Source organism: Apus apus, chromosome 10, assembly GCF_020740795.1.
Source record: "Apus apus isolate bApuApu2 chromosome 10, bApuApu2.pri.cur, whole genome shotgun sequence".
In the NCBI taxonomy this organism is placed as follows: Eukaryota; Metazoa; Chordata; class Aves; order Apodiformes; family Apodidae; genus Apus; species Apus apus.
The window spans coordinates 1,197,079-1,223,412 of record NC_067291.1 but is presented as its reverse complement, the minus strand read 5'-3'; the positions used below and the strand labels follow the sequence as shown (position 1 = coordinate 1,223,412).

At 59.6% G+C, this 26,334-nt stretch overlaps 2 protein-coding genes across 6 annotated transcripts; both read left to right on the top strand.

The window, feature by feature from the left end:
* Positions 1–729: 729 nt before the first annotated feature.
* HEXA (hexosaminidase subunit alpha) lies at positions 730–7,219 on the top strand. Its single transcript, XM_051628416.1, has 11 exons — positions 730–818; positions 1,608–1,709; positions 1,793–1,925; positions 2,939–3,119; positions 3,400–3,486; positions 3,826–3,898; positions 4,319–4,499; positions 4,887–4,977; positions 5,627–5,731; positions 6,120–6,630; positions 6,733–7,219. The coding sequence occupies exons 2-10, from the start codon at positions 1,614–1,616 to the stop codon at positions 6,181–6,183; spliced, it is 1,011 nt and encodes a 336-aa protein (XP_051484376.1). The 5' UTR covers positions 730–818; positions 1,608–1,613; the 3' UTR covers positions 6,184–6,630; positions 6,733–7,219.
* A 1,532-nt stretch (positions 7,220–8,751) lies between these two features.
* On the top strand, positions 8,752–25,196 carry CELF6 (CUGBP Elav-like family member 6). Of its 5 annotated transcripts, none has more exons than XM_051628444.1 (13): positions 8,752–8,973; positions 12,102–12,184; positions 17,939–17,987; positions 19,502–19,630; positions 19,764–19,843; positions 20,315–20,458; positions 20,848–20,992; positions 21,098–21,247; positions 21,583–21,645; positions 22,490–22,570; positions 22,697–22,840; positions 24,156–24,311; positions 25,065–25,196. In XM_051628444.1, exons 1-12 carry the CDS (start codon positions 8,829–8,831, stop codon positions 24,281–24,283), a joined length of 1,341 nt encoding a protein of 446 aa, XP_051484404.1. In that variant the 5' UTR covers positions 8,752–8,828; the 3' UTR covers positions 24,284–24,311; positions 25,065–25,196. The 5 variants fall into 5 exon arrangements, with proteins under 5 accessions (XP_051484404.1, XP_051484408.1, XP_051484405.1 ...); XM_051628448.1 differs by having other exon boundaries at positions 8,769–8,973; positions 19,505–19,630; XM_051628445.1 differs by having other exon boundaries at positions 8,777–8,973; positions 22,493–22,570.
* Positions 25,197–26,334: the final 1,138 nt, after the last annotated feature.

Sequence of the window (26,334 nt, the reverse complement as noted above, 5' to 3'; positions counted from 1 at the left end):
CAAAACCTCTGCCTGGTGCTGCTGCAGCCCCTTAGCCGGGGCAGCTGTGGCCCATAGCAGGGTGTGCTGCAGTGTGGGACCCCCACGCCACCAGCCCTTCTGCTGTGTTCCAGATAAGCTGTCCATCTCAGAAGGTTCCTTGCTGCTCTCTGCTGATGCTGTCTGGGGAGCTCTCAGAGGTGAGGTGTGCTTTCTGTGGGGCTTTCCTGCTCTCCCTGCCCCAGGCCCGTGGGGACCTCTCTCTGTGCCTCTTTTTATAGACTTATTTGTTAATTGAGCTTGGTTCCTTTGGGAGAACCTGCTGAGAAAGGGGCTGTGTGTGGTTTTTCCTGCAGGCCTGGAGACGTTCAGCCAGCTCGTTGGGAGAGACGAGAACGGCACGGTGAGTCCTGGCCTCATCTCCTCGGGGCAGTAAGCTCTTCCTAAAGGGGACAGGCTGAGGACTGCTGGGGTGCTTGGGATGAGGGGGATACCAGCAGTGCAGCACAGCCTCACCAAGGGCCTAGAAGGGATTAATGAATCCAGCCAGATCCCTGCTTTCTGAGCGGGTAAAACATCACAGCTCTTTCTGGCTTGCTTGCACGCTGGGCAGTGAGGCTCCCCCTCCTCATCCTGCTGGCCTTGGGGCAAAGGTGACCCTGATTCTCTCCTGCTAATGGCTGTGTTGCCTGGAGCCCTGCTCACTACTTTGTGCTCTCTGTGTGCAGTACTACATCAACAAGACAGAAATCGTGGACTTTCCCCGCTTCCCTCACCGGGGACTGTTGCTGGACACCTCTCGTCATTACCTGCCTCTGAGGGCCATCCTGGAAACTCTGGTAAGGTGCCTGTACTGGGAGATGAGGTGGTTCAGTTGGGTGTCCCTTTCTCTGTATCAACTGAAGGCTCCTTGAGTGTCCTGGAGGGCTTTTTGTTTTTTTTGTGTTGCTCCTTTACAAAGATCCTAGGATCTGTCTAATGTGTAGGCCGTTGCACCTCCATCTTGTTGAGGAAGAGCTTGTCAAATCTAGGCTTTTTGAAGAAAAGCAGGTTGCTTCTCCCTAGATGAAGCAACAGGCTGGGTCAGGATGACAGCACAACCTCATTTTTCATACACAGATCATGGAAAAAAGCTTCTGTACTGTAGGTCCTTCCCAGTTCCCGTGGCTCTGGTTGCTCCCAGTGTCATTCACAGCTGCTCCCTTTTTTAAGTGAGAGAAGGAAGAAAACCCTGAGCTGTCTTGGATTCCTGCAACACAGATTACTTTCCAAGGCTGGGTTGTTTCTGAGGCAAGGGAAAACATGGACATCTTCCCAGCCACATCAGGTGAAAGTTGGATGGTGTGTCTGTGTTTATCCCAAGCAGATTTAAACTTCCAGGTCTCTACAACTGACTCAAAAATAGAGAGAATGGGGATTTTATTGTGAGCAGAAGCAGGACTGGCCCTCTGCAGCTCTTTGTGGTGCTGCTGTGTTTGGTGTGCCTGAATCCCTCTTGGATCCTGGGGAGTGTCTTGGGACTCTGCCTTGTCCTTGTGGTGCACAGGAACTTTGGTCCCTTTCCCTGGCAAGCTGGGTAACCTGCAGAAGGTACAGGGCATTTTGCCTCTCTTCCTGTCCCCTCCCAGGACGTCATGGCTTACAACAAGTTCAACGTGTTTCACTGGCACATTGTGGACGACCCATCTTTCCCCTTTGAGAGCCAGACCTTCCCAGAGCTCAGCAAGCAGGTAACACGCCCTGACCACTGTGTAGGGAGCAGATCCCTCCCTTGGCACCTGAGCAAGGCCCTGAGTCTTCCCATCTTCCCCAGGGAGCCTTCAGTGCCATGACCCACGTGTACACAGCCAGCGACGTGCAGACGGTGATCGAGCATGCCCGGCTGCGCGGCATCAGGGTGGTTGTGGAGTTTGACACCCCTGGGCACACCCTCTCCTGGGGTCCAGGTGAGGAGCAGCCCCTGCTGCTGATGTGAGGAGGGCTGGAGTGGTACTGGGGGGAGTAAGGGGATCTGCAGCGTGGGGTGTGAGCAGCCATGTCCCATGGGTTGACTTTGAGGAGGAGCAAACCATTGTTTGGGGGAAGTAGGACTCAATGGTTCAACTTCTAGAGCAAAATGCACAGGGAAAATTATTCCATCTCTTCTTGGTCCAGGCTGGGTGATTGTTTTTTTTTTGGGGAACATATGCTCTGCCAAAATCAACATCGTGGGCATTGCAAGGATCTTGGGTTTAACTGGGGGTCCAGCTGACCAAGCTTCCCCGCTCTGCTCAGCCGTGCCCCGGTCCTGACACGCTGCTCCCTGCTCCAAGGAGTCCAAGTGCCTGCTCTTCCGTGTCTGGAAGTGCAAGAAGCTCCAGGAGCACATTGTCTTGTCTTTCTCTCTCCTTTCTCTGCTTTCAAATGCCGTGTCCTGCACTGGAATACACCCTGTGCATGTGGTTGCAGTCAAAACTGTGGCTGTGCCCTTCCCTGCCTGCAGCTGGGAGAGGGTGCTGGGGATTGTCCTGGCATAATCCTTCTCCAGCAGCTCTGTGGGTGGTTTCCTGTAGGATTGTCCTGAAAAAATCAGTGGGGAGAGACACCAAGGAGAAACCTGGGAAGGGTGAAAACTGTACCACCCTGAAAGGACTTGGAGTGCCCTCTTCTCAGAGTAGCTGTTGCAGGGAGTAAAAGGGGTGTCCAGCCTAAAAGGCTTGAGCTCTGATCTCACCTGGGTGTGTGTGTTGGGGGCAGCAGCAGATGTGTGGGGGGAGCACAAACACAGATCCCTCCCCACTGGGTCAGGCTTCCTGAGCCAGACATCACGTTTCTGCTGCCATGATTGTGGCTTCTGTGCAGTGCTTGAGTCTTCTGTCATCATGGCAGGCACTGGGCTGTGCTGGGGAGCCTGGGGGATTATACAGACCACACAGCCACCTTTAGCCCCTTCCTCACTGTCCTGCTTGTTACAATCCAGGTGCTCCAGGCCTTCTCACTCCCTGCTACTTGGGCGAGCATCCTTCTGGGACCTATGGGCCCATCAACCCCATCCTTAACAGCACCTACCAGTTTGTGACCAGCTTGTTTAAAGAGGTCAGCGTTGTGTTCCCAGACTTCTTCCTTCACCTGGGTGGTGATGAGGTGGACTTCACGTGCTGGTGAGTCTGAGATCAGCCTGGATGGGGACTCTGGGGAAGTGTCTGGGGCTGGAGTCCCAGCCCATCACTTTTTGACTATGATCATCTGCAGATCTTTGGTGTTCTGCTCCCCTGGGCTCATGTTGATTTCTGTGTTCTTGGTGACACTGGCTGTGAGAAGCCACAGCTCCTGGAATACCTGAGCCAGCTTTGGGCTGATGTGGGAAGGACTTGGCCACATCCTGGCCTTACTCCAGAGCTCAGGTTGCAGTGCTTTTATTATCTTCTCTTTGGTACACAGGAAATCCAATCCAAAAATTCTTGCCTTCATGAAGGAGATGGGCTTTGGTGAAGATTACAGAAAGTTAGAGTCATTCTACATTCAGAGGTAAGGATGGTTGCATCCTGGGCCTCAAGCTGCAGTATGTGACCAGCACAAGTATCTTCTGCTGTCTCAGGGTTACCAGATCTCCTTTTCAGGAGCACACCATTCAGGCATGTCCCCCTGATCCCAGAGGGAGTACCCAACGTTTTACTGGGAGATGGACCACTAAAAAGCCTGGGGCTGAGGAGAAAGAAGCCCCGCAAGGGGCTGTGCTTTCTCCCTTCTCCTTCAGGAGTACCTTTGCACCCTGCTGTGGGTGCTGGGAATATCAGCTGTGGCTGTGGGCAACCAGCAAGGAGAGGAGAGTGTGGTTGGGATGACCCAAAGCTCTTTACACTCCAGGCTTCTGGACATCGTCTCTTCCCTCGGCAAAGGTTCTGTCGTGTGGCAGGAGGTGTTTGACAACGCAGTGAAGGTGAGAGCTGCCTGCCTTCCCCAGTGCAGTTCCCTGTCCTGGGGGGAGCAGTGCCAGCATCCAGCTGGGGTGCTCTGGGGGTGCTGGGACTGATGGAGGGTTCACTGTTACGGCCCTGGGGTTGATCTGGAGATGGTGCTGCCAGTGAGCTGCCCTCATGGTGGCTTTGTCAGACTGTTGTTAGCAGGCTCTTCCCTCAGGGTTTTTGGATATACACCTGCAAGAGACAGGTTGGAGTTATCCCTCTCTCTGTTGCTTCTGCAAACCAGTTGGAAAGAGGCTAAAAAGTCAAGCCAGTGCCTCAGTTTCCCTTTGGGGCATTCAAAGCTGTGGATGGGTCGGGGCACTCAGCTTGTGAGGGGAGCTGGTACTCTTGTTGCTGCACTGATCCCATTCATGGGGTTCTTGTGTGCTCTTCAGGTGAGGCCAGACACCATCATCCATGTGTGGAAGGAGGGCTCCCCGCCATACATGGAGGAGATGGCCAATGTCACCAAGGCTGGCTTCAGGGCTCTGCTCTCTGCCCCCTGGTACCTTAACCGCATCACCTACGGGCAGGACTGGATGGCAGCCTACCAGGTGGAGCCCTTGGACTTTGAAGGTGTGTTCCTTGTGTCACCTTCCCCTACAGCAGCTGACTTCTTGCTCAGAGGTGGTGCCAAGGCTGGGTCTCTTGCTAATTTGTTCTTGTTGCTGGTGTGAAGGTGCTTAAGCACCTCTGTCCTTGGTCCACGTGCTATTTGTTGTTCCCTTGCTGCTTGCAGAAAACACCTTGGCCCTCCCCCAGCCTGGGAGCAGAGGGCTTCCAGATGGGCACCTTATTTCCTCCATAGCTGCTACAGGCACCCCTGTGGGCAGGGCAATAGGTCACCCTGTTGCTCTACAACCCCCCCATCACCCGAGTGCGTTGTCCTGGCAGGTGACGTGCGGAAACAAACCTCACAACCTCGTAAAGGTTATGAAGTAGGTATGTTTACCCAATTCACAGGCAGCCCTGAGCAGAAGAAGCTGGTGATTGGTGGAGAGGCCTGCATGTGGGGTGAATATGTGGACGTCACGAACCTGGCCCCCAGGCTCTGGTAAGAGACCCATGGGGAGGTTGCCCCAGTTGCATGGGCCGGGCTTGGGCTCCTCTCCAGTGCTTTAGGTTTGGGCTGCACCTGGTGCTTGTCCCTGTCCCCTGGCAGTGTCTCTGTGCTTGTAACAGCTTCACTGGGGCTGAATGAGGGTTTGTCAGACTGTCACCTGCTCCTGCACAGCCTGCTGCTGCAGCTGGTCTCTGTCCTGTCACCCTGGTACACCCCTATCCACACATGTCCGGGAGAGGATCTTTTGATTTTTTACAAGGGCTTGTAGTGAGAGGACAAGGGGGGAATGGATTAAAACTGGCAGAGGAGAGGTTAAGGTGAGACATGAGGAGGGAATTCTTGAGTGTGAGGGTGGTGAGAGCCTGGCTCAGGTTGACCAGGGAAGCTGTGGCTGCCCCATCCCTGGCAGTGTTGAAGGGCAGGTTGGATGGGGCTTGGAGCAACCTGGGCTGGTGGGAGGTGTCCCTGCCCATGATGGTCTGTAAGGTCCCTTCCAACCCAAACCATTCTGTGATGATATATGGAAAACATGTGTCTTCGTATATTGAAGGACTTGGGTCTGGAAAGTGTTTGGGAGCTCAGGGCGAGAACCTTTCAACCTCCCCCCTGACCTGACTGCCACTGTCCCTCGTTCCTCAAGGCCAAGAGCTGGAGCTGTAGCCGAGAGGCTGTGGAGCAACGCGACCGTCAGGGACCTGCAGGACGCCTTCGCGCGGCTGGCCGACTTCCGCTGCACGCTCCTGGGGTAACCAGCTCTGGGGGAGCCTCTCTGGGTTCTGTCCTGGGGGACATGGGCTTTCCCTGGGGCAAAACGACCTTTGTTCTTGTGGAAAAACCCTGAGCTTTTCTCCTCTGCCCGTGTGTGCGCAGAGCTGGTTTTGTGTGGTGCTGGAAGAGAGGCCCTGCTGCCGGTGTGGGCTGGTGGCTCTGCCGAGGAGAGGGCTTCCTGCTGGGGAAGGGGCACCTGCTCCTCCTGCAGCACTAACTGCCCCAGGAAACCTGCCCTTACCCTGTGCCAGCAAAACGAGTCTCTTAAGCATGGGACAGAAACTGCTCCCTCCCTGTCCCACGCCCCTCCAGCCCCTCCGGCCTGGCTGTGCCCCCGTAACGCCGTGTCTCTCCTCTCCTTCCAGGCGGGGTGTCCAGGCACAGCCTCTCTACGTGGGATACTGTGACCACGAATTCGGCGCATTCTGAAGGGTCACTGCACACAGGAGGGATGATCCCTCTCTCTCAAAAGCTGCTGTTTTGGCAGAGAGGACCCTTTCCCACCCCAGCTTCTCCTCTTCCTTTTTTGCAATGAACTTCTTTTTTTTCTCCCTAATGTGCACTCTTTGGCTCTTTTTCTATTTCTTTAAATCTATAAATAAATGACCCCAAAGAGGAAAAAAAAGGCACCTTTTCATGCTCAGCTGGGGCTTGGGAAGACCATGCAAGGGGTTTTGTTAGCAGGAGATGGGTAGGACTTGCTCCAGAGATGCTGGTGGAGGAGCATCATCCTGGTGGCTCTGAACCTTGCTGGATAAATTGTTTTTAGTCTCTGCTACTACCAGACTCTGTCCCTGCAGAGAGAAGGTGATGAGGAGGTCTGGGCTTCCCCAGTCTTCTTGACCACCCACACCATCTGCATCTGTACCAGGACAGGTAACACCCCACTGTGGTTTTTCTTCTGTGGTCTCTATGCACCAGTGGTCAGCATTGTGGTGTTGGGTCCTGTCTTCTCTCTGCTGCTGTCCATGCCTGCAGGTCACCCTCTCTGCTGCTTGAAAGCCTCTCTGCTGCCACCTCCTCCTCTGGCTTCTCCTCCTAAGAAGAAGACACCCTGAAGCGTCTCCAAGGAGACCTCAAACCCACAAGCAGAACACAGATGTTACGGAACTTCTGCTCAGGATTTGGCCAACTGATCCCTCCTTCCCCTGCTCTGTGTGGAGCTCAGCTCCAGGTCTCCTGCATCCAGAGGGACTGGATTTGAATATTGTTTTCCTTGGAGAAGGGCCCAGTGGTGCTGCTGTCCTGCAGAGCTGGGACAGTCATGGTTCTTATCCTTGGCCGTTGGGATTGGAAACCCTGTCCAGATGGAATGGGGGGATTTCTCAGGAAGAAATTCTTGCTGAGTGGACTGTTGGACATGTGTCTTGGTCTTCAATGAGGGAGATCTGCTGTTAAGGCTGGAAACCTTTTACTATTTAAAATTAAAAGGCGGAATTAATTTTGAATTGAAAATACTCAGAAATGACGAAGTCTTGCATTTCTTTGCCCTCCTGCAAAAAAACCCCCGTGAACACTGGTACATCCTAAAAAGGGGGGTGGAGGGGTGGGAATGATTGTGAGGCCAAACCACTCTGGAATGGGGAAGCTTGCCCAGATTTGGGGGAAAGAGGAATATTTATCTCCCCTACTCGGGGTGGGAGGGGAAGGGTTTGCCTTCCTGCTTCCTGGGGGAAGATGCTCCTCTGCTGCCTGCTCCACGTCTCCATGGGAAATCCATGTCCCTTTTCTCCCATGTTTGGGTCATAAACGGTGCTGTGCTCCCGGGGAAGGTGCTCCCCGCTTTCCTGAGCGGCCTGTTCCTTCCAGAACATCTATTTTGGTGATGTAAAACTTGCCGAGGAGCAGAGGAGAACAGGCAGCGTGTGAATCACTTGGGGCCAACGGGTTTAAAAATAAACGCAGGCGGCGGCAAGGAGCAGCTACCGGCCCCCGGCCCGGCAGGATCCCGCTCCCCCCTCCCGAGCACCAGCCCCGGCTGCTGCGTTTGGCCGGGACACCCCTGCCTGTGCGTGCACACGCGGCACCTGTGCACTGGCAGTGCCTGCACACACACGCGTGTGCCGTGGCACGGCCTCGCAGCGCAGGCGTGTGTCTGCCTGCGCACACACGCCTGCCTGTTCTTACACACACGCGCTCGCGGTCAGCTGCGTGCACGCGCCAGCAGCACTCGCGTGTGCTTGCACAGACGGGCTTGCACCTGCCTGCACACACCAGCACGCGTGTGGGTGCGTAGATGTGCGACTTCGCAGCATGCGTGCACACACTTGCAACATGCATGGACATGTCTGCAACATACATGCACGCGTTCGGAACATACACGCACACGCTTGCACACTCCTGCCCCCGTGCTCACACACGCTCGCACACACCTGCACACGCGTGGCGGCGGCACAGCTGGGGAAGCCGGGCACCCCCCCAGCCCTGCTGCTCTGGGAGTAATTAATTAAAGACTGCTCCAGATATTAAAGACGTGGAGTCTAATTACAGCTTTTGGGGTGGCGGCGGGGGGTCCGTCGAGATGACGAGTGCAGCCGAGTGCCCAGATTGTCCCCTCTGAGCGCCTTCTGCGCCTTGAAATCCCGCCCCGCGGTGGGGAGGAGCGGGCTGTTCACTCTGGAACCTACCGACGGCCGCAGGTGCGGCCCCCGCGGGGGGTGGGGGCTGGGGCCGGTGGGGCCGGCAGGGGGCAGCAGTGGGCGGGGCCGGGGTGCCCGCCGCCGCTCCTGATTGGTCCGCCGCTCGCTCATTATGCGTCTCGCCGGGGCCGGGCGGTGACGTCAGCAGGGGGGAGGGACGAGGGGAGGGGAGGGGAGGGAAGGGGGGGGGGGGGGGGCAGCCGCCAGCGGGGAGGCCCGGGCCGAGCCGAGCCGTTCCGATCGGTGCCGAGCGGTTCCGATCGGCGCCGCGCGGGGCGGGGCGGGGCGGCGGCGGCGGAGCGGGCCATGGCCGCGGCGGGCAGCGGCGTGGCGGGGGCGGCGGCGGCGGCGGCGGAGGCGGCGGCGGGGGCGGCGTTCAGCACCGCGAACAGCGGCCGGGTGAACGGGCTGAGCCGCCCGCCCGGCGCCATCGCCATGAAGGATCACGACGCCATCAAGCTGTTCGTGGGGCAGATCCCGCGTAACCTGGAGGAGAGCGACCTCAAGCCGCTCTTCGAGGAGTTCGGCCGCATCTACGAGCTCACCGTCCTCAAGGACCGCTTCACCGGCATGCACAAAGGTACGGGGGGACGGGGGGGGGGCCCGGCGCCCGCCGGCGGGGCACGGCCAGGCGGGGCGTCCTGAGGTGGGACACCCCGGGGTGGGGGTGCCCCGGAGGTGGGACATGGGGTGGGGGTACCCCTGAGGTGGGACACCCCGGGGTGGGGGTGCCCCTGAGGTGGGTGGGGGGGGACACCCCGGGGTGATGCGCCTGTGAGGTGGGACAGCCTGGGGTGGGGGATACCCCCGAGGTGATGCACCCCTGAGGCAGGGTCCACCACTCAGGTGTGGGACGCTCTCGAGGTGGAGCACCCCATGATCTGGAGGCACATCTGAGGTGAGTCGCCCAGGTATGGGGCCCCTCTGAGGAGGGGGCACGGCTGAGGTGGAGGCACTTCTGAGGTGGGACACCCCGCGGTGGGGCACTGAGGTGTGGGACACGTCTGAGGTGAGGTGCGCCTGATCTGGAGGTACCCATGAGGCAGGGGGATCCCTGAGGTGGGGATACCCCTGAGTTCGAAGGTACCCCTGATTTGAAGGTACCCCTGAGCTGGGGGAAATCTTGAAGTGGGGTGCCCTTAGATAGTGGTTCCCCTGAGGTGGGGCACCCTGGTATGGGGGACCCCTGAGGTGGGGTTCCCTCAGTAGGGTGCGCCGCTGAGGTGGGGGCACTCCTGAGGTGAAGGTGCCCCCGAGGTGGTGGCACCTCAGAATGCACCACGCCGGGATGAGTCACACCGTAACGGGCACCCCTGAGGTGGGGTACATCTGAAGTGATCTAAAAGATGGGGCACCCCTCAGATTGGGGTGCCCTCGGGGGTGGAAGCACTGGTCTAAGGTGAACACACCCCTGGGATGGAGACGCCCACCAAAGGTGGGAGCGCCAACCTGGGGTTGGGAGCTTCCGCCCACCTCGTGAGCACCTCGGCTGTGTCTGGGCACCGACTTGGGTTGGGGGCACCTGTGTGGCATCAGGGCACCCACGTGAGTTTTGAGCACCCCTGGAGTCGGAGCACCTCTGGAGTGGAGGCACCCACCTGGGATACAGGCACTCACCTGCCTGCTCCCTGCCTGCGCCGCGTCCCAGGCCTCTGCAGGGGGGTCAGGACAAGCTGCCCCAAGATCTGGCAGCCCCGGGGCTTGGCTGGCACCCCAGCACGGAGCCCGCAGCACCCCGGGCAGTGTCGCACCGAGGGCCTCACGCCTGCACCACCAAGATTTTTGTGGGACGCCCCACCTGTGAGCTGTGGGTCTGTGGCTCGGGAGCGGGGTCGGGGCACCCCGGGTGTCACCCAGACAGGATCTCACGCTCCTCCACACGCTGTTGCTGAGCCCCTGCGCCACAGGCAGCACCTGCTTCACCTGGACTTTCTGGGAAGCTGAAACGTGGCACGTGGATGCCGTGGTGTCGTGCCCTTCGTGCCTGTGGGGCAGCCCCCCTGGACCCCATCAATAAGCACAACACAGTCTCTGAGATGTCTCCAGATGCCTCCAAAGCTGCTTGGGTGCCCTAAACAACGGGATTCAAACCTTGCTGGGCCCCCTCGGCGCTTCCTCCAACACAAGCTTCAACCGCTGCGGCCCAGGCATGCGATTTAATTGTGGACACTCCTCTAATTTGAATGGCATCCTTCCTCCTGGTGAGCCTCGGAGCAGGATCCCCCCTGCTCCAGCCCTCCAAACTTCTCCAGAATGCCTGGGCACCATCCACATTGTCGCCTGCAGGGGAAAAGGGGAGAAAAAAGCAGAGAGGAGGAAACCAACATGATTACGGATGGTAAACACTGGAAATGGCACCAGGACTGACGTGAGCAGCTGTGCTGACCTCCCCTTTCCACACGCAGTGGGATAATATTTATCCAGGGGGGATTTACCCTTGCTCCCTGCGAGGGCAGATGTCCCCAGCACCCTGAGGGGGGCAAGGGACCCCATCCCTTGGCATCCCCCCGCCCCACTGCCGTGCTCCCTTTCCTCCCAGGCATGCTGGTTGTACTTATTAAGAGTTATTAATACTTAATCAGCTGGCGGATTTAATTGTGCCAATATTAAAAATGCATCAATGTCAATTTTATTCATTAAATATTTACTTTGTTGAAGGGAAACTGTTTTGCTGCTGTTTTAATATCACTTTCAGACAATTTTGGATGTGACCCCGGGAAATTGAGGGGGAGCCCTTGGGGAGGGAGTGGCATGGTGGCAGCAGGGGGACCCGGGATGCTCCCATGGGAACTGAAGAGACAGAGGGGAGAGGACCAGACCCCGTCCCCGGGGCTCTCTCGTCGCCGCCAGCTCTGAGCTTGTGAGCAGCTCGGCAGCGTGAGTCAGCGTGGGAAAACCTCGCCCCAGGCGTATTCCCGGTTCCCGAAGCACCGCGATGTCTGAGTAGCCGAAACGCCTTTGCCACACCAGTCCCATCCTGAGGAGGATGCTTGGGACTGGGAGAAGCGTGGCAGCAAGCTGGGATGGATGCGCGACCTCGACGCCTGGAGAAGGGCTTCGGCTGCAGCTTTCCCTGGAGCCTGGGGCCAGAGCTCTGCTGCCTGCATGCTGCCAGACTCGCTGCCTGCTCTTGCCTGGCTCTTTCCCTCATCCTGCTGCTCCACCTCTTTTGTATCAAGATTCCCCACCTCATCTCGGGGCTAAGCTCTGGCCCCACTGGCAGCAGTGCCCACCTGGGGGCTGGGGTGCCAGGGTGCTGCAGTGCTGGATGTCAGGGTGCTGGGGTGCTGGATGCCAGGGTGTCAGAGTGTCAGGGTGCTGAGTAACAGGGCGCTGGGGTGCTGGATATCAGGGTGCCAGTCTCCTGGATGCCAGGATGCCAAGCCTATTAGGTGTCAGGGTGTCAGGATGCTGGATGCCGGGGTTCCAGGCTGCCAGGGTGCTGTTGTGCTGATGTCAGAGTGCCAGGATGCTGGGGTGCTGAATGCCATGATGCCAGGGTGCCAGATACCAGGGTGCCAGGGAGTTGAGTGCCAGGGCGCTGGATATCAGAGTGCTGGGGTACTGGATATCAGGGTAGCAGGGTGCTGGGTGCCAGGATGCTGAGGTTCCCCAGTGCTGTGTTGGTCCTGCTGCCGTTTCTCCACGTGCCCGGGTCTTTGTGGCAATGCCAGGCCGGACACTGACCCCATCTCCCCATCTCCACAGGCTGTGCCTTCCTCACCTACTGCGCCCGCGACTCGGCCCTGAAGGCACAGAGCGCCCTGCACGAGCAGAAGACGCTGCCAGGGGTAAGTGACGTGGGGGAGGGGGGCACCGGGGGGGACACTGTGACACCTCCCTGGGGCACGAGTGTGGGAGCCACTTCCAGCGGCCGCAAACCGAGGCATTGATTTTCCTGCCGCCCACGTGCTGTTGCGCTTTCTGTGAGCTCCGACCTCCCGAGCTTAACAAAGTGAAAATAAATATTTAATTATTCGCCTAAATAAAAATCAATAGGGCCGACAGTTGGCTGGGGAAAGCACTGGGGCCCGTGAATATCAATCCCTGCCGCGGGTGCAGGGAACTAGCGGAGGGGGACGGGGTTGGCGGGGATGTGGCTTCCCCAGCTGCACTCTTACTGGTGGTCCTGTGTATCAGTAGGGTTAAGAGTTAACAGCCCACTGTGGCAGCCTAAAGGAGGTGTGGGGCCAGGTCCTGCTTGCTGGTGTCCCCTCTTTGTCACACCCCCCCTCCTGTGTGCACATGTGTGTGCAAGATGTGCAGCTGCTGTAGCTGCTCACTCTTCCCCTAGCACAGGGTGAGCACGGGGGGGGGGTGTGTGAGCACATGCCTGCCCGTGGGCGTGGGGACAGGTGGCCCCAATTGGGCACACGTCTGTGGGCACACGGGTGGGTGTGTGCCTGCCTAGCACGGAGCACATGGGGTGTGCACAGCCCTGGGCTGCCAGACACACCCCTGGAGCTGTGCCCCCCTATAGCTGTGCTCACACCCCCATAGCTGTGCCTCCCCCATAGCTGTGCCCCCCTATGGCTGTGCTCACAACCCCATAGCCATGTCCCCCCATAGCTGTGCCCCCTATAGCTGTGCTCATACCCTCATAGCTGTGTCCCCCCATAGCTGTGCCCCCCCATGGCTGTGCCCCCTATAGCTGTGCTCACAACCCCATAGCTGTGCCCCCCATAGCTGTGCCCCCCTATAGCTGTGCTCACAACCCCATAGGTGTGCCCCCCCATAGCTCTGCCCCCCTATAGCTGTGCCCCCCTATAGCTGTGCTCGCAACCCCATAGGTGTGCCCCCCCATAGCTCTGCCCCCCTATAGCTGTGCCCCCCTGTAGATGTGCTCACAACCCCATAGCCGTGTCCCCCCATAGCAGTGCCCCCCCATAGCGGTGCTCCCCCATGGCTGTGCCCCCTATAGCTGTGCTCACAACCCCATAGCTGTGTCCCCCCATGGCTGTGCTCCCCATAGCTGTGCCTCCCCATGGCTGTGCCCCCTATAGCCGTGTCCCTCATAGGCATGCCCCCCATAGCCGTGCCCCCCCATAGCTCTGCCCCCCCATAGCGGTGCTCCCCCATAGCTCTGCCCCCCCATAGCCGTGCCCCCCCATAGCCGTGCCCCCCCGTAGCGGTGCTCCCCCCGCCCCTGTGCTCACACCCCCGCTCCCCCGCCCAGCCAATGCCCCGCCCCCCTGGGCGTGTCCAGCCGGCGGGAGGGGGCGTGTCCTCACCGCGGCCCCGCCCCCTTGGCCCGGCCCGGCCCGGCCCGGCGGGGCTGCCCCGCCCCTCTCACCGCCCCGCCCCTCGCGCGCCGCTGCGCGAGCCGAGCCGAACCGGGCCGGACCGAGCCGAGCCGCTTCGGGAGGACCGGGGCCGGGCCGAGCCCAGCCGAGTCCCGCCGGGCCGGGCCGGACCGGGCCGAGCCCAGCCGAGTCCCGCCGGGCCGGGCCATGCAGCTGCCGCAGGTGCCGGCGCCGGGGCCGCGGCCGCCCGTGCTGTGGGTGCCCGCCGGGTCCAAGATTCTCTGCATCGAGGTACGGCCCCGCCTTTGTCTGCCGCCCGCCCGGCCCGGCCCGGCCCGGCCCGGCACCTCCGTGTGCGCGGGGGAACCCGCACCCGCGGGGAGCGGTGCTGGGGAGGGGGGGGGGGGGCTGCACCCGGGGGGGGGGGTTGGCAGGAAGGCGTGGGGGGGCGGGGGTGATGGCGAGAGGCTGTGTCTGCTCCCAGGGAGGGGGGTGTTGGTGAGGAGGGGGTGCGTGAGGCAGAGACGGGGTGTGTGCGTGCCTGGGTGGTGCGGGGGGGTGTATCCGCGCCCGGGGATGGGGGGGCTCGGGGGGCAGGGTGCACCGCACACGGAGATGGGGCATCTGCTCCCGGGGATGCCGTGTCTGCGTGAGGGTGTTGGTGAGGAGGGGGTATCTGCGCCCGGGGAGGGGGTGAATGTGCTTGGCAGGGCGGTTGTGGGCGGTGGGGGTGAATTTTGCAGGCAGCGATGGGGGTTGTGAGCGTCTGTGTGTGTGTGTGTGTGTGTGCGCGCGCTGCTGGGGAGGGTGTATCTGCATCCAGGGATGGGGAAGGTGTTGGCAGGGGGGTGTTGGTCAGGAGGGTGTATCTGCATCCAGGATGCTCTGTGTGAGTGGGTGTTGGTAAGCAGGGTGTTACTGCACCCGGGGATGCTGTGCGCTGGTCTGGGTGTTTGTGAGGAGGGTGTATCTGCACCCGGGGGTGGGTCTGTGTTTGTGTGCTGGCGGGAGGGTGTATTTACCCCCGCTGGGCCTGGGTGTGCGTGCTGGTGCTGTGTGTTGTTGCAGGCGTGCGGGGGGGCTGTGCTGGGGGGTGTTGCACCCACAGGTGGTGCAGGGGTGCGGTTTTGCCCCTGGGGTCTGTGTGGTGGGTGGGTGTTGGTGGGGAGCAGTTGCAGCCGAGGGCGGTGGGTGTGCAGCTGTGTGGGTGGCTCAGTGAGGGTGTCTTTGCCCCCCATGACTGTGCCCTGGGAGGTGCATGTGGGTGTATGTGGGGTGGCTGCTGTGGGCGTGCAGGTGTGTGCATGTGGGTGCATGTGTGCACACGCTGGGGGAAGCAGGGAGCGTGGGTGTGCACACAGGTGTTGTGGGGGCTCCCACACCCACCATATGGGGGTGTGCAGGGCTCGGGGGGTGCACAGGGAATGGTGGGTGCTGCTGAGGGGGTGGACTCCAGCTCTGGGTGTCCACGTGTCCACAGAGGGTTGCTGAGGGTCCCCCTGTGGGTGTGCACTGGGAAAACTGAGGCAAGGGTAGTTGTGTTTCTGCCTGGCATGGTGCACCCTGGGGTGTGCGCCTGTGGCTGTGGGGTCCACAGCTGCAGGGAGGGTGCTGTGGGTGTTGCGTGGGTGTGTGGCTGTGGGCGGGTGCTCAAGAGGGATGCAGGGGTGTGCAGGTGTAAGTGGGGCTGGGGTGGGTGCGTGACTCACGTGGGTGTGCAGCGGTGCTGGGATGGCTGTACGGGTGTGCGTGGGTGCTGGGGTGCAGCTGTGAGGGTGTGCGCTGGTGCGGGGGGAGTGGAGGTGACCGTGGGCGGGTTGTGCGTTGGGGTGTGCAGGATTGTGGCTGTAAGGTGTGCGGGGCCACGTGTGGGGGTGTGTGGCTGTGTGGGGGTGTAGCTGTTCCCAGGACTGTGTCCCCCTGCTGTGAGTTTCACCCCTGGGCTCTGTCAGGGTGTTCCTGTGATGGGTGGCTGCCTGTACCTGAGCGCCTGTCTCCCTGCACTGTCTCACCTAGTTGGGATGTGTGCTGGCCTGTTGGACCCTCTCGCTGTTGGGCATGAGGAGGAGGTGACACTGAGGAAGGAGCAAGGGCCAGAAGTGACTCTGTCCCACAGGGCAGGTCCCACTGCAGGGAGTCACCATGGGCTGGCTCTCCCCAGTACCCAGGCTGTTGGGGGACTCTGAATTTGGGTGGGTGACAGTGACCAAGGGGTCAGGCAGTGGTTCAGCAGCTGGTGGTGACCCCCTGGGGCTGTAGCACACCGGTGGTTTGGCCATGGGGTGCTGTAGCTGGGTTATCCACAAGTGATGGGAGTGGTAGGTGCTGGGTTGCACCAGGTAGGGTCTCCTGTGACCCTGGATGCATTAGTGTGTCCTTAGGGTGTGCAAGGATGGGTGGGGGGGACATGGGTGGGTATCTGGGCGCTATGAGGGGCGGATGGACAGTGTAAGGGTGCTATGGGGAGGGACTGGTGTTGGGGGGTGGATGGTTGGATGTTATGGGCACTAAGGGGATGGATGGGTGTTGGGGATATGGGTGGGTGTTGGTGGATGGATGGGTGAACTGATGGGTGAATCTTAGGTGGAGATGGGCAGATAGGTGGGTGTGTGGGTGTCAGGGATGGGTGAGTGGTTGGGTGGGTGTCAGGAGCAGGGGAGATGGCTGGGTGGTTGGTTGGGTGTTGGGGGATGGATGGGGGGCTTTTGGGCAGCCATGGGTGTCTGGGTGACCCCGTGAGCACAGGAGCATGGAGCAGGGGTGTGGTGGGGACAGATGGACAGGTGGGTGCCAGACATCTGGGTGCAGGGAGAGGTCTGGGTGCCCAAGCTGCCTCCCTGTGCCATGGGAGCGGGTGTAGGGGTTCACCAAGCACCCCAGGGTGGGCACAATGCCAAGGGTACCAAACCCCCTTTTTGGGGGTGTCTGTAGGCCGGGAGGTTTCTCCTCAGTGCGGCGGCCCTGGGGTAGGTTAGCAGGTCCCTGAGGCCTGACATTTATAAACATCAGCCGCTCCTGGAGAATCAATACCGTTTAATAACCGGCGAGCGGAGACGGGAGACACATCAAAATGACACTCTGCGGCTCCCTAAATGTTATTCTAAATCATCCTCGCCGGGTTTATTACATTAAGCATACAGCAGTGGGCACGGGAAATTTATTCCATCAAAGGCCGTCGTGCTGGTAAATAGGACTGGTGGGTTGGTGGAGGGGGGGCAGCCCCCCAAAAATGGGGTTCCCTCCTCCTGGGCATGGCAGGGATGAGGGGGATGTTGGTCCCACAGGTCTCTCTGCTGTCACAGCCTCTTGAGGTTTGGGTTGAGCTCGGTGCAGGGGTTTGGGTGGATGTTTTTGGGACTGGTGGCACGATGGGTACCATGAGAGCGGCCAGGTGGCCCTCGGTGCCGCCCCATGGCTCCTGGGGACCCAGTCCCCTCCCTGGAGCATCCCCTGGCTCTGCGCTGACATTTCTCCCCACGTTTCCCTGGAGACGAGGTGGTTGCTGTGGAAACCTCCCTCCTCTTCTTCTTTAACCATCCTCTTCCTCACCCCGGGGGGTGGGATGTGGTGCTGTCCCCCCCTCAGCCCCTAACCGTGGGGACCCCTCCAGAGGAGCCCAGGGAGGACCCCGGGGTGGGGGTACAACAGCTGCCCCCGCCTGTGCTCCAGCCGTGTGTGCACACACGCCCCGTCATGCGTGACATCCCGCGTTGCCGTGACGACCCCATCGAGCACATGGCTCGGGCTCCGCAGCAGCGCGGGGGAAGCACGCTTGTTGCCATGGAAACGGCTGTAACTGTAGCATTTTTCGGCTAAAAGAGGGGAAAAAGGAGGGGGAGAGAGGAGGAGAAATGGCTCGGTGGGGCAGGGGGCCAGGGGTGCGTGTGCTGGCCCAGCGAGTCCTGCCGCACGCGCGTGTCACGCAGCTACACGCGGCGACGAGGCACAGGAGGAGGCCAGAACTGGGTGAGAATCAGGAAAAGGGGAGCAGTGGCAGGGCCGCCAGAGGGGCTGGCTGGGCACTGCTGCCACCTCTGCAGTCCTTTGCAGTCGAGGAAAGCAGGAAGGCGGCCAAGGCTGGCACCGGGGGCCCGTCCCCGGGGCTGTGGCATCACCCTCTGCCCGTGGCAACCCAGGTTGGTGTGGCCACCAGCCCCAGCCCCCCTCTTGCAAGTCCCTCCCTTGCTCCCCGCCCCGGCCCCTAGTGCCAGCTGGGGCCAAATCCTGCTGCTCCCCCGGGACAGGGCTGGGGAGGAGGCACAGCACTGCCACTGACTGCCCGCTCCTGCTTCTGTCTTGCAGATGAACCGCCCCATCCAGGTGAAGCCGGCCGACAGCGAGGGCCGAGGAGGTAGGTCCCCCCTCTCCCTGGCTGCCCCACATAGGAAGGGGGGTGCAGGGTCAACTAGGGGGGTGGCATCAGAGGGGCTGCCGCAGGGAGGTTTGTCTGCAGAGGAACCTGCGAAAGGGGCTGCCTGTGCCAGTGGCATCCAAACCTGGCTGGCAAATGCCATCTCTGCTCTCCCTGCCCGGCCACCTGGGGGGAAAAAGTCCCGACATCATGCTGAGAACATCCGATGTCGTACCGTGAGCATCCTGACATCATACCATGAGCATCCTGACGTCGTGGCTGGGCAGAGCCGCTCTGTGACAGCCCCTTTGTCTATCAAACAACCTGACTCCCTGCCCGCAGCTGCCTGTGGACACCCCGGCAGAGGTGGGGGGCAGGAGTGGCTGCACGTGGCCTGACCCCCTCACAAACAGAAGCTGCCACTCCCCCTCCCCCTGAAATTCTCAGCGGGTGCTTGCAGCTCAGGGGGTGCTGCATTTCCAGGCTGAGTCAATAGTTCAGGCAAAATTGCAGGAAATGGATCAAAACCCAGCAACATTCCTGGTGCTGTGAGCCAGCACAGGGCACGTAGGGCTGCCGGGACAGGCGGGACACTGATGTGGAGCTGCGTGTCCTCGGCAGGACAACCAGGGCAGATATCCTCCTACCCAAAACACCTAATTAAAACTCCACACAAGCTGGACCCGGCACGTCCCGGAGGAACCCAGCACATAAATTACCCGCGTACCGAGTGTCACTGGGGGAGGATTGAAAATTGGTGGGCGAGCTTGGGCACACAGCTCTGGCCCCCTCGAACCAAGGGGTGACGCGGGGCCACTGAGCCCACTGCCCCTGCCCACCTGCACCAGGAGATGGTTTATATTTTAACTAGACAACACACGAGTCCTATTCCCTTAACTAATTTTCCCCGTACCTTAACGGACAGAGCATTAATCGTCTCCTGCCATTATTTATTTATTTCCCTGGCAACGCTCTTGACAGGGCACCTTATTTTCTTTGTCAAATGCCATTAGCGCGCGGTGGGAGCGCGCGGCTGCGCAAGACAGATGCTGGTAATAATCATGAAATTCTCATTATTTACTCTCCCTTCTCTCATGTTTGGGTTATTTATGTCCCCTGGGCACGGCCAGAGGCTGTGGGTTATTCTGGGAGTCAATCATACGGAGGCAATCGCCACTGTTTCTGTGGGCTCTCTTTGTTTCCCAACCGCATCCCGCGTCAGTGCTGGAGGAGCCGGCTCCTCCATCCGCAAGAACAGCCCCAACTCTAGTTCCTGAAGCAGGAGATGGCTCTTCCCAGCTTCAGCCCTCAGCAATTTCCCTGCAGGAGAGGTTTTCCCACCCCAAGTGTTTTAGAGGATGGAGGTGATAAACCCTCCATCTTCACTGCCGGAGCGGCATCACTCCCTCCCCAGGCTCCGGTTAGTGGCTCTTCTCCCTCTGTGCAAATTGGGGCTGAGTGGATGGGATGGTGAGTGACATCCCGCTCTCTGATGGGCTGGGTGTTGTTTTTAGAAGACAGGAAGCTCTTTGTGGGCATGCTGGGGAAGCAGCAGAGCGAGGACGATGTCCGGCGCCTCTTTGAGCCCTTCGGCCAGATCGAGGAGTGCACCATCCTCCGAGGGCCGGATGGAGCCAGCAAAGGTGGGCTTTGGGGACCTGGGCGAGCACCCCGCTGGCTGCTGACACCCGTGGAGGGCAGGAGCCACCAGCCAGGCAGCTCAGACTCCTGCAGCAGCCAAATCCGACCTCTCCCTTGTCCCCTGTCTGTCCTTAGGTTGTGCCTTTGTGAAATACGGCAGCCACGCCGAGGCACAGGCTGCCATCAACAGCCTGCACGGCAGCCAGACCATGCCGGTAAGTGCCAGGCTCTGCCCTGCCCCGTTCGACCCCGTGCTGCCTGCGTAATCCAATCACCAGCTAATTTGATCCTCTGTCTAATTGGATCAAAATCCTACAGATGGGGCAATTTGTTGGCCAGATCACCCCGAGGTTCATCCTTGCTTGGGTGCTGAGCTCCTGGGGATGGGTGCGCCGGGCTAACTCCCTCTATGCTGGAGAAAGGGGTTGTTTAATTAACACTGAAGGTCAAATTTGTGAACGAGGAGGAGGAGAAAGGAAACAGAGGTCAGGGAGCTGCCGCCAGGGAGAAAAACTGGCTATAATTAAACCTCCCATCGATCGCTGGTTGCTGCTGCCAAGCCAGGCAGCATCCCTGGGGCTGAGGATGCTGCGGCTGCTCTGAGCCAGCGGGTCCTTCCCCGGAGCAGGGAGACATTTTGGGGACATGGCTGGGACACCATCGTCAGCCCCGTCTTCCCGACTCAGGGCGCCTCATCCAGCCTGGTGGTGAAGTTTGCGGACACGGACAAGGAGAGGACCCTGCGGCGGATGCATCAGATGGCGGGGCAGCTGGGCATCTTCAACCCCATGACCATCCAGTTCGGCGCCTACGGGGCCTACACGCAAGCGGTAGGAGCTGACACCAGCCAGGATGGAGGGGGGTTTGGGGAGCCCCCTGGCTGGCGGGGGGGGTTGTTTTGCTGGTGAAAGCCTGCATGGGATTGTACCAGTGCCAGACGCCCTTCGGGGTTGGGGTATCCCCATTTGGGGGCACAACGGTGGGCTTCACCTCCCCAGGGGAGGGTGGCAGAGCTGTAAGGTGCAGCAGCCCCGTATGTCCCCTTTTCTAGTGTCACCTAGACCTCCTGTCCCTAGGTCTGACAGTGGGTGGCAGTTACCCCTCTGAGCCCCCGTGTGCGGGTGCGAAGGGGGGGGATGCTAATTTACCCTCCCCTGCTCCCTGCTTCTCTCTGCTTCTCCCTCGCTCTCCCCTCTTCTCCCCGCTTTCTGCCCCTCAGATCATGCAGCAGCAGGCAGCCCTGATGGCGGCTGCCCAGGGGACCTGCCTGAACCCCATGGCCGCCATCGCTGCCGCCCAGATGCAGCAAATGGCCGCCTTCAACGTCAGCGGGCTGGTGGCCGCCCCCCTCACCCCCTCTTCAGGTACAACCCCCCCCACACCACCACCTCTGTTGCCCTCCCCATCCTGCTCAGCATCCCCCCGGGTGGGGGGGGGGGTGCTGCTGGTGCTGATCCTCCCTCCCGCAGGGACGAGCACCCCCCCCGGCATCGGCACGGCGCCCGTGCCCAGCATCGCCGCGCCCATCGGGGTGAACGGCTTCAGCCCCCTGCCCCCCCAGAGCAACGGGCAGCCCGCCTCCGAGACCATCTACACCAATGGCATCCACCCCTACCCAGGTAACCCTCCTTGCAGCCTTGCCAGGGGGGCTCCCACCCATCCCCCTGGGGTTGGGGGTGCATGCTCAGCCCCCGTGGCCAGCTCCAGGAGTGTTCCCCATCCTGGGGTGTTCCCCATCCTGGGAACATGCTGGAGGAACCAGCCGTGCCCTGATCCCCACCAAAATCCTTCCTCCTGTGGTGTCCCCACCTGTGTGAGCAGGGCGATGCTCTCAGCTCTTCCCAAGTGTGGAGCAGCTCAGTGCTCAGACAAGAGCCCTCTCCCATGGGAGCAGCTCATCCCCAGGTTTCTCTTCCCTCCTCTCTCTTCCTTCTTCCTTCTTTTCTCTCCCCAGCTCAAAGCCCGACGGTGGCGGATCCCCTCCAGCAGGCCTACGCAGGCATGCAGCACTATGCAGGTCTCCAACTTTGCTTTGCACATCTTGCCTCTCTCTCTTCTTTGCTCCTCACCCTTTTTTGGGAAGGGTGAAACGCCACCTTGGGGTTGAGCCACAAGCACTGGGGATGGGTGTTGGGGCCACGTGGTGAGCGTTGGGTGACGCTGATGGAAAGCATTGCCCTCCATCCCCAGCAGCACAGATGTGCTCCTGGCACAGCCCTCCATGCAAGTTTTAGATGGAGGAAAGTGAGTTTTAACACTGAGATAATTCCATGGGGGAGAGCTCGTGGCAGCACCCAGGAAAGGGTGTGAGTTCTGGGTGGTGGTGGAGAGCTGGCTCCGTGCTGGCTCCCACCAACAGGCCAGCACATGGTAGAGGTGGCCATGGAGGCACCAGGTCATCAAAAATCCTTGGACGTTTGTTGCATGTGAAGTCTGTTGGCCAGGAAGGTGGGATGCGGAGAGAAGGGAGTCAGAGCAGCCTGTGGAAGTACATGGAGTCCAGCAGCCATTTAATTAGCAGCACTACTAGAGTTCTGCAGGTTTTCAACAGAAAAGCAAGTTTTGCAGCCCCAATTTTTGTATTTTTTCCAACCAAAAGTGCTGGCTTTCCCCAGCCTTGAGGCTGTATGACTGCTGCCACCAGTGCCCCTTCTGGAAGAGCCATTCCTGTATCCTGGGTGTGCTGGGAGACCGGGGCCATGCCAGTAGGGGTGGGAAGGGCAGAAAGAGTAGCCCTGGGGCAGGAGAAGCAGCTCCATCGAGGATGGCAGCAGGGGACATCCCTGTCCCCAGCCCTTCCCGGGGCTGTGTTGGGAGCAGGGTGGGTGCTGGGGTCTCAGCTCCACGTCTCTCCCTTCCAGCAGCGTATCCCACCGCCTACGCGCCCATCAGCCAAGCCTTTCCCCAGCAAGCGCCCATCATCCCGCAGCAGCAGCGAGAAGGTGAGGGGTGGCGGGGCTGGATCACCCTGCCGTGGGGCTGGATCACCCTGCCGTGGGGCTGGCAGCTCCTCGCTCCCCGGGGTGACCCCTTGCCTGACGTGTGGCTGTCCTTTGTGTGTCACCCAGGTCCCGAGGGCTGTAACCTGTTTATTTATCACCTGCCCCAGGAGTTCGGGGACGCGGAGCTCACACAGATGTTCTTGCCTTTCGGCAACGTCATCTCTGCCAAAGTCTTTGTGGACCGTGCCACCAACCAGAGTAAATGCTTTGGTAAGTCCTGAGGTGTGGTGCTCCACAATGTCCCAGGTCAGGGTCTGGCTGCCCTCAGTGTTCCACCTCAGGGCCCAGCCCTCCCTGCTCTCCAGCTCCTGCTGATACCCCAGCCTGAGGGTCTGTCTCTCCCCAAGGTTCCAGGTTAGGGGACCTTGTTGCCCCTGATGTCCCAGCTCAGGGATCCAACTTCCCCTGACATCCCAGTTTGGGGGTGTGGTTCTCCCCACTGTTCCCCAGCTTGGAGATCCAGCTCTTCCTGGTCCCCTGCTCAGGGTTCTGGCTCTCCCTGACATCCCAGCTCAGGGATCCATCTCTCCTTGCCAGCTTAGGGTGTCCTTGACTTCCCAGCTTGGGGTCTTTCTCTCTCCCTAACATCCCAGCTCAGGGGTCAGGCTCTTCCTGATGTCCCAGCTCAGGGGTTTGGCTTGGGCAGCACTGATGGGTGACTGAAGCCACACAGTGGCTGGAGCAACGTGGTTGTCTGTCCTAAGGCCAAAGGGCGTTTTTTTGTCCCACACCATGCCAGAAGGACTGATCCTGCTGCTGTCCCCTTTTACACTGTCCTCTGTGTCCTCAGCCCAGTGCACCTGCCTGTGTGCCCATCAGGGAGGGCTGGTCACCACTTGGCACTACCATGTCTGCTCTGCTCAGGTGGCTGAGTGTCACCACTGCCCCCAGCATGCTCTGGCATGCACACCTGCCAGCACAGTGTCCCTGTTTCACTTTGGTGACCCCACAAGTCCTGTCACTCTGCTGTCCCCAGACCTCATCACTCTAGTGTGTCCACAGACCCTGTCAACCTGGTATCTCTACAGACCCACTCACCTTGGTGTCCCTACAGACTCTTCTCACCTTGGTGACACACTTCCAGTGTGTCTGGAGGCCCCATCACCTCGGTGTCTTTGCAGATCCTGTCACCAGTTTCCCACACTTGGGTGTCCCATGAGTCTGCAGACCCCAACACCTTGGTGTGCCCACAGTCCCCATCACTTTGGTAGACCCTGTCAGCCCAGTGTCCACACAAGTCCCATCACCTTAGTGTCCCCAGAGACCATTCCCTCGAGACCCTCCTACCGCAATGTCCCCACAGACCGTCGTGTCCCCAGAGATGCCATCAGCCCATCACCCAGTACCCTGCACCTGGGGGCTGTGCTGTTACCCCCACATCCTCCTCTCCCAGCCCCCAACCCGCGGCTCCCCGAGGCTGCCTATGGGAGCATCCTGTGGGATTTCCACACCTTGGCTGAAGGAAAGCAGCCACCTGTGATGTTGATGGTGACAAACCCCTCTGTCCCCTGCCCCTGGCCCCCAGGTTTCGTCAGTTTTGACAATCCGACGAGTGCTCAGGCAGCCATTCAGGCCATGAACGGCTTCCAGATCGGCATGAAGAGGCTAAAAGTCCAGCTAAAGCGGCCGAAAGATGCCAACAGGCCCTACTGACCTCTGCTCCCCCTGGCCCTGTGGAGAGGTAAGGGGGGCTGGGGGGGTCTGGCCCTGCTGCCCCCCGTGGTGCCCTGGGGGACCTGGCAGTGGGGCTGGGCTCACGGGGGGCACAGCCAGCACCAGGGCTTCTCCAGAAGTGTCCTCCAGTGTGTGCGGGGGCCTCCGCGCCCAGGACCCTCGGTGTGAGTGGTTCAAGATTTAGGTCCTTCCCACTCTCCATCCCTCTCCAGCCTTCTTTCCATCCCTTTCTGTCCTCTCCCTCCATCCCTCTGTCTTTCCCTCCATCCTTCTCTCCATCCCTCTCTGCTTCTTTTCATCCCTCTCTCTGTCCCCTCCCTCCCTACTTTTCTTCCTCCCTCTCTCCATGTTTCCTTCCTTCCTTCCTTCCTTCCTTCCTTCCTTCCTTCCTTCCTTCCTTCCTTCCTTCCTTCCTTCCTTCCTTCCTTCCTTCCTTCCTTCCTTCCTTCCTTCCTTCCTTCCTTCCTTCCTTCCTCCCTCCCTCCCTCCCTCCCTCCCTCCCTCCCTCCCTCCTTCTTTCCCTCTTTCTCCTTCTTTCCATCCCGCTCTCTGTCCTTCCCCCATCCCTCTCTCCATCCGACCCTCTGTCCCTCTCTCCCTCCACCCTTCCTTCCATCCTTCCCTCTCTCTCTCCCTCCACCCTTCCTTCCATCCTTCCCTCCCTCCCTCTCTCCACCCCTCCCTCAGTCCTTCCCCTCTCCCCACCCATCCCTCTGTCCCTCCCAGGACACAGCCCCAAGGCCCCTTCCCTGTTTTGCAGGTCGGGCGTCCCGCGGTGTCTGACGACTTCCCCCTTCCCCACGTGCAGTGTCCAAACCTGTAACTCTCTTTCTTTGCACACACCCCGAGGAGGCAGCTGAGGAGGCGATGGAGGAGGCGGTGAAGAAGAGAGTCATCCCGGTTGTAGCTTTTCTTTCCTTTTTTGATTTGTTTCCCCAAACTGGTCTTTGTTTGTTACTTAACGGGAATGAGAGAGCGAGGAAGACAAGGAAGGAGGAGAGCGATGCTGTGGAGATGTGGAGCTGGGGCTGAGGTTTGCTCACCAGGACTCACCAAATCCCTCCCTGGGAGAACGGCCGACGGCTCCAGGCAGCTGGGATACGGATCTACCTTTGTGTTTGTTTTATAAAGCACTCATTTGCTGCTACTGATTTCCCAGGAGAAACAAGGAAAAGAGGCTCCAAACGGATTCTTAGACCAAAGCCAGTGGGATGGGACCAGCCTCGGGTGCTTCACCTGGAAAAGCTTGTTTGGAAAAAGGAAAAAAGGGCAAGATTTGGTTTTTCCCCGTGTCAGGGGGGAAAAAAAAGGGGATCAAAGGATGTTGGACTTATAGAAGATATATATAAATAAGTATATATATATATATCCCATGGAGCAGGGCAGCGGGACGCGTGTGTCCCCCTGCTCGTCACTGGCACAGGGACATAGGATTACTTGTTTCAGAGTCATATCATTCCTTAGAGTTTAGGGACCAAAGGACTATTGCTTTTTTTAAATATATCTATAAATAAATTAATTTAAAAAAAAAAACAAAAACAAAACACACACACACACACAAAAACAAAAACAAAAAACCGGGCAAGGAAGAAGAAAGAAACAAAGTTCAAAGGAGGTTGAGGGAAAAAAACAACCCACCAAACCTCAAAGGTTGAGAGCTGCAAGTGTTTCCTGGAGGGCTCGGGTTGGGGGGTGGGATCTGTGGGGCTCAAGGGCTCGGTCTGGGGGGGCCGATTCATGGCTGGGGATGGGGGGGGGGACACAAGGGGGTTTTGGGGGGCAGTGGTGGCTCCTCCAGCCCCGGTGTGATCCGGGGGCAGGGGAGGGAGGCCGGTGGAAAAGCTCCGCGCTCGCCTCTCGGAGGGGGCGACACGAGGTGGTTCTTTGTGGTTTTGGGGCAGGGAGGGAGGGGGGTGGGGTGGGGGGGGTGGGTTTTGGGTTGTTTTCTCTTTTTTTTTTCCAGCCAAAAACAAAACAAAACAAACAAACAAAAAAAAAAGCAAAAAAAAAAAAAAAGCAAAAGAAAAATG

Bases quoted from the DNA above. Each gene is read 5' to 3' on its own strand.
- HEXA (XM_051628416.1), top strand. From the start codon at position 1,614: ATGGCTTACAACAAGTTCAACGTGTTTCACTGGCACATTGTGGACGAC. The intron at 3,120-3,399 runs GTGAGTCTGAGA...TTTGGTACACAG, and splicing joins GAGGTGGACTTCACGTGCTG to GAAATCCAATCCAAAAATTC. The intron at 4,978-5,626 runs GTAAGAGACCCA...TCGTTCCTCAAG, and splicing joins AACCTGGCCCCCAGGCTCTG to GCCAAGAGCTGGAGCTGTAG.
- CELF6 (XM_051628444.1), top strand. From the start codon at position 8,829: ATGAAGGATCACGACGCCATCAAGCTGTTCGTGGGGCAGATCCCGCGT. The intron at 21,248-21,582 runs GTAACCCTCCTT...TTCTCTCCCCAG, and splicing joins TGGCATCCACCCCTACCCAG to CTCAAAGCCCGACGGTGGCG. The intron at 21,646-22,489 runs GTCTCCAACTTT...TCTCCCTTCCAG, and splicing joins AGGCATGCAGCACTATGCAG to CAGCGTATCCCACCGCCTAC.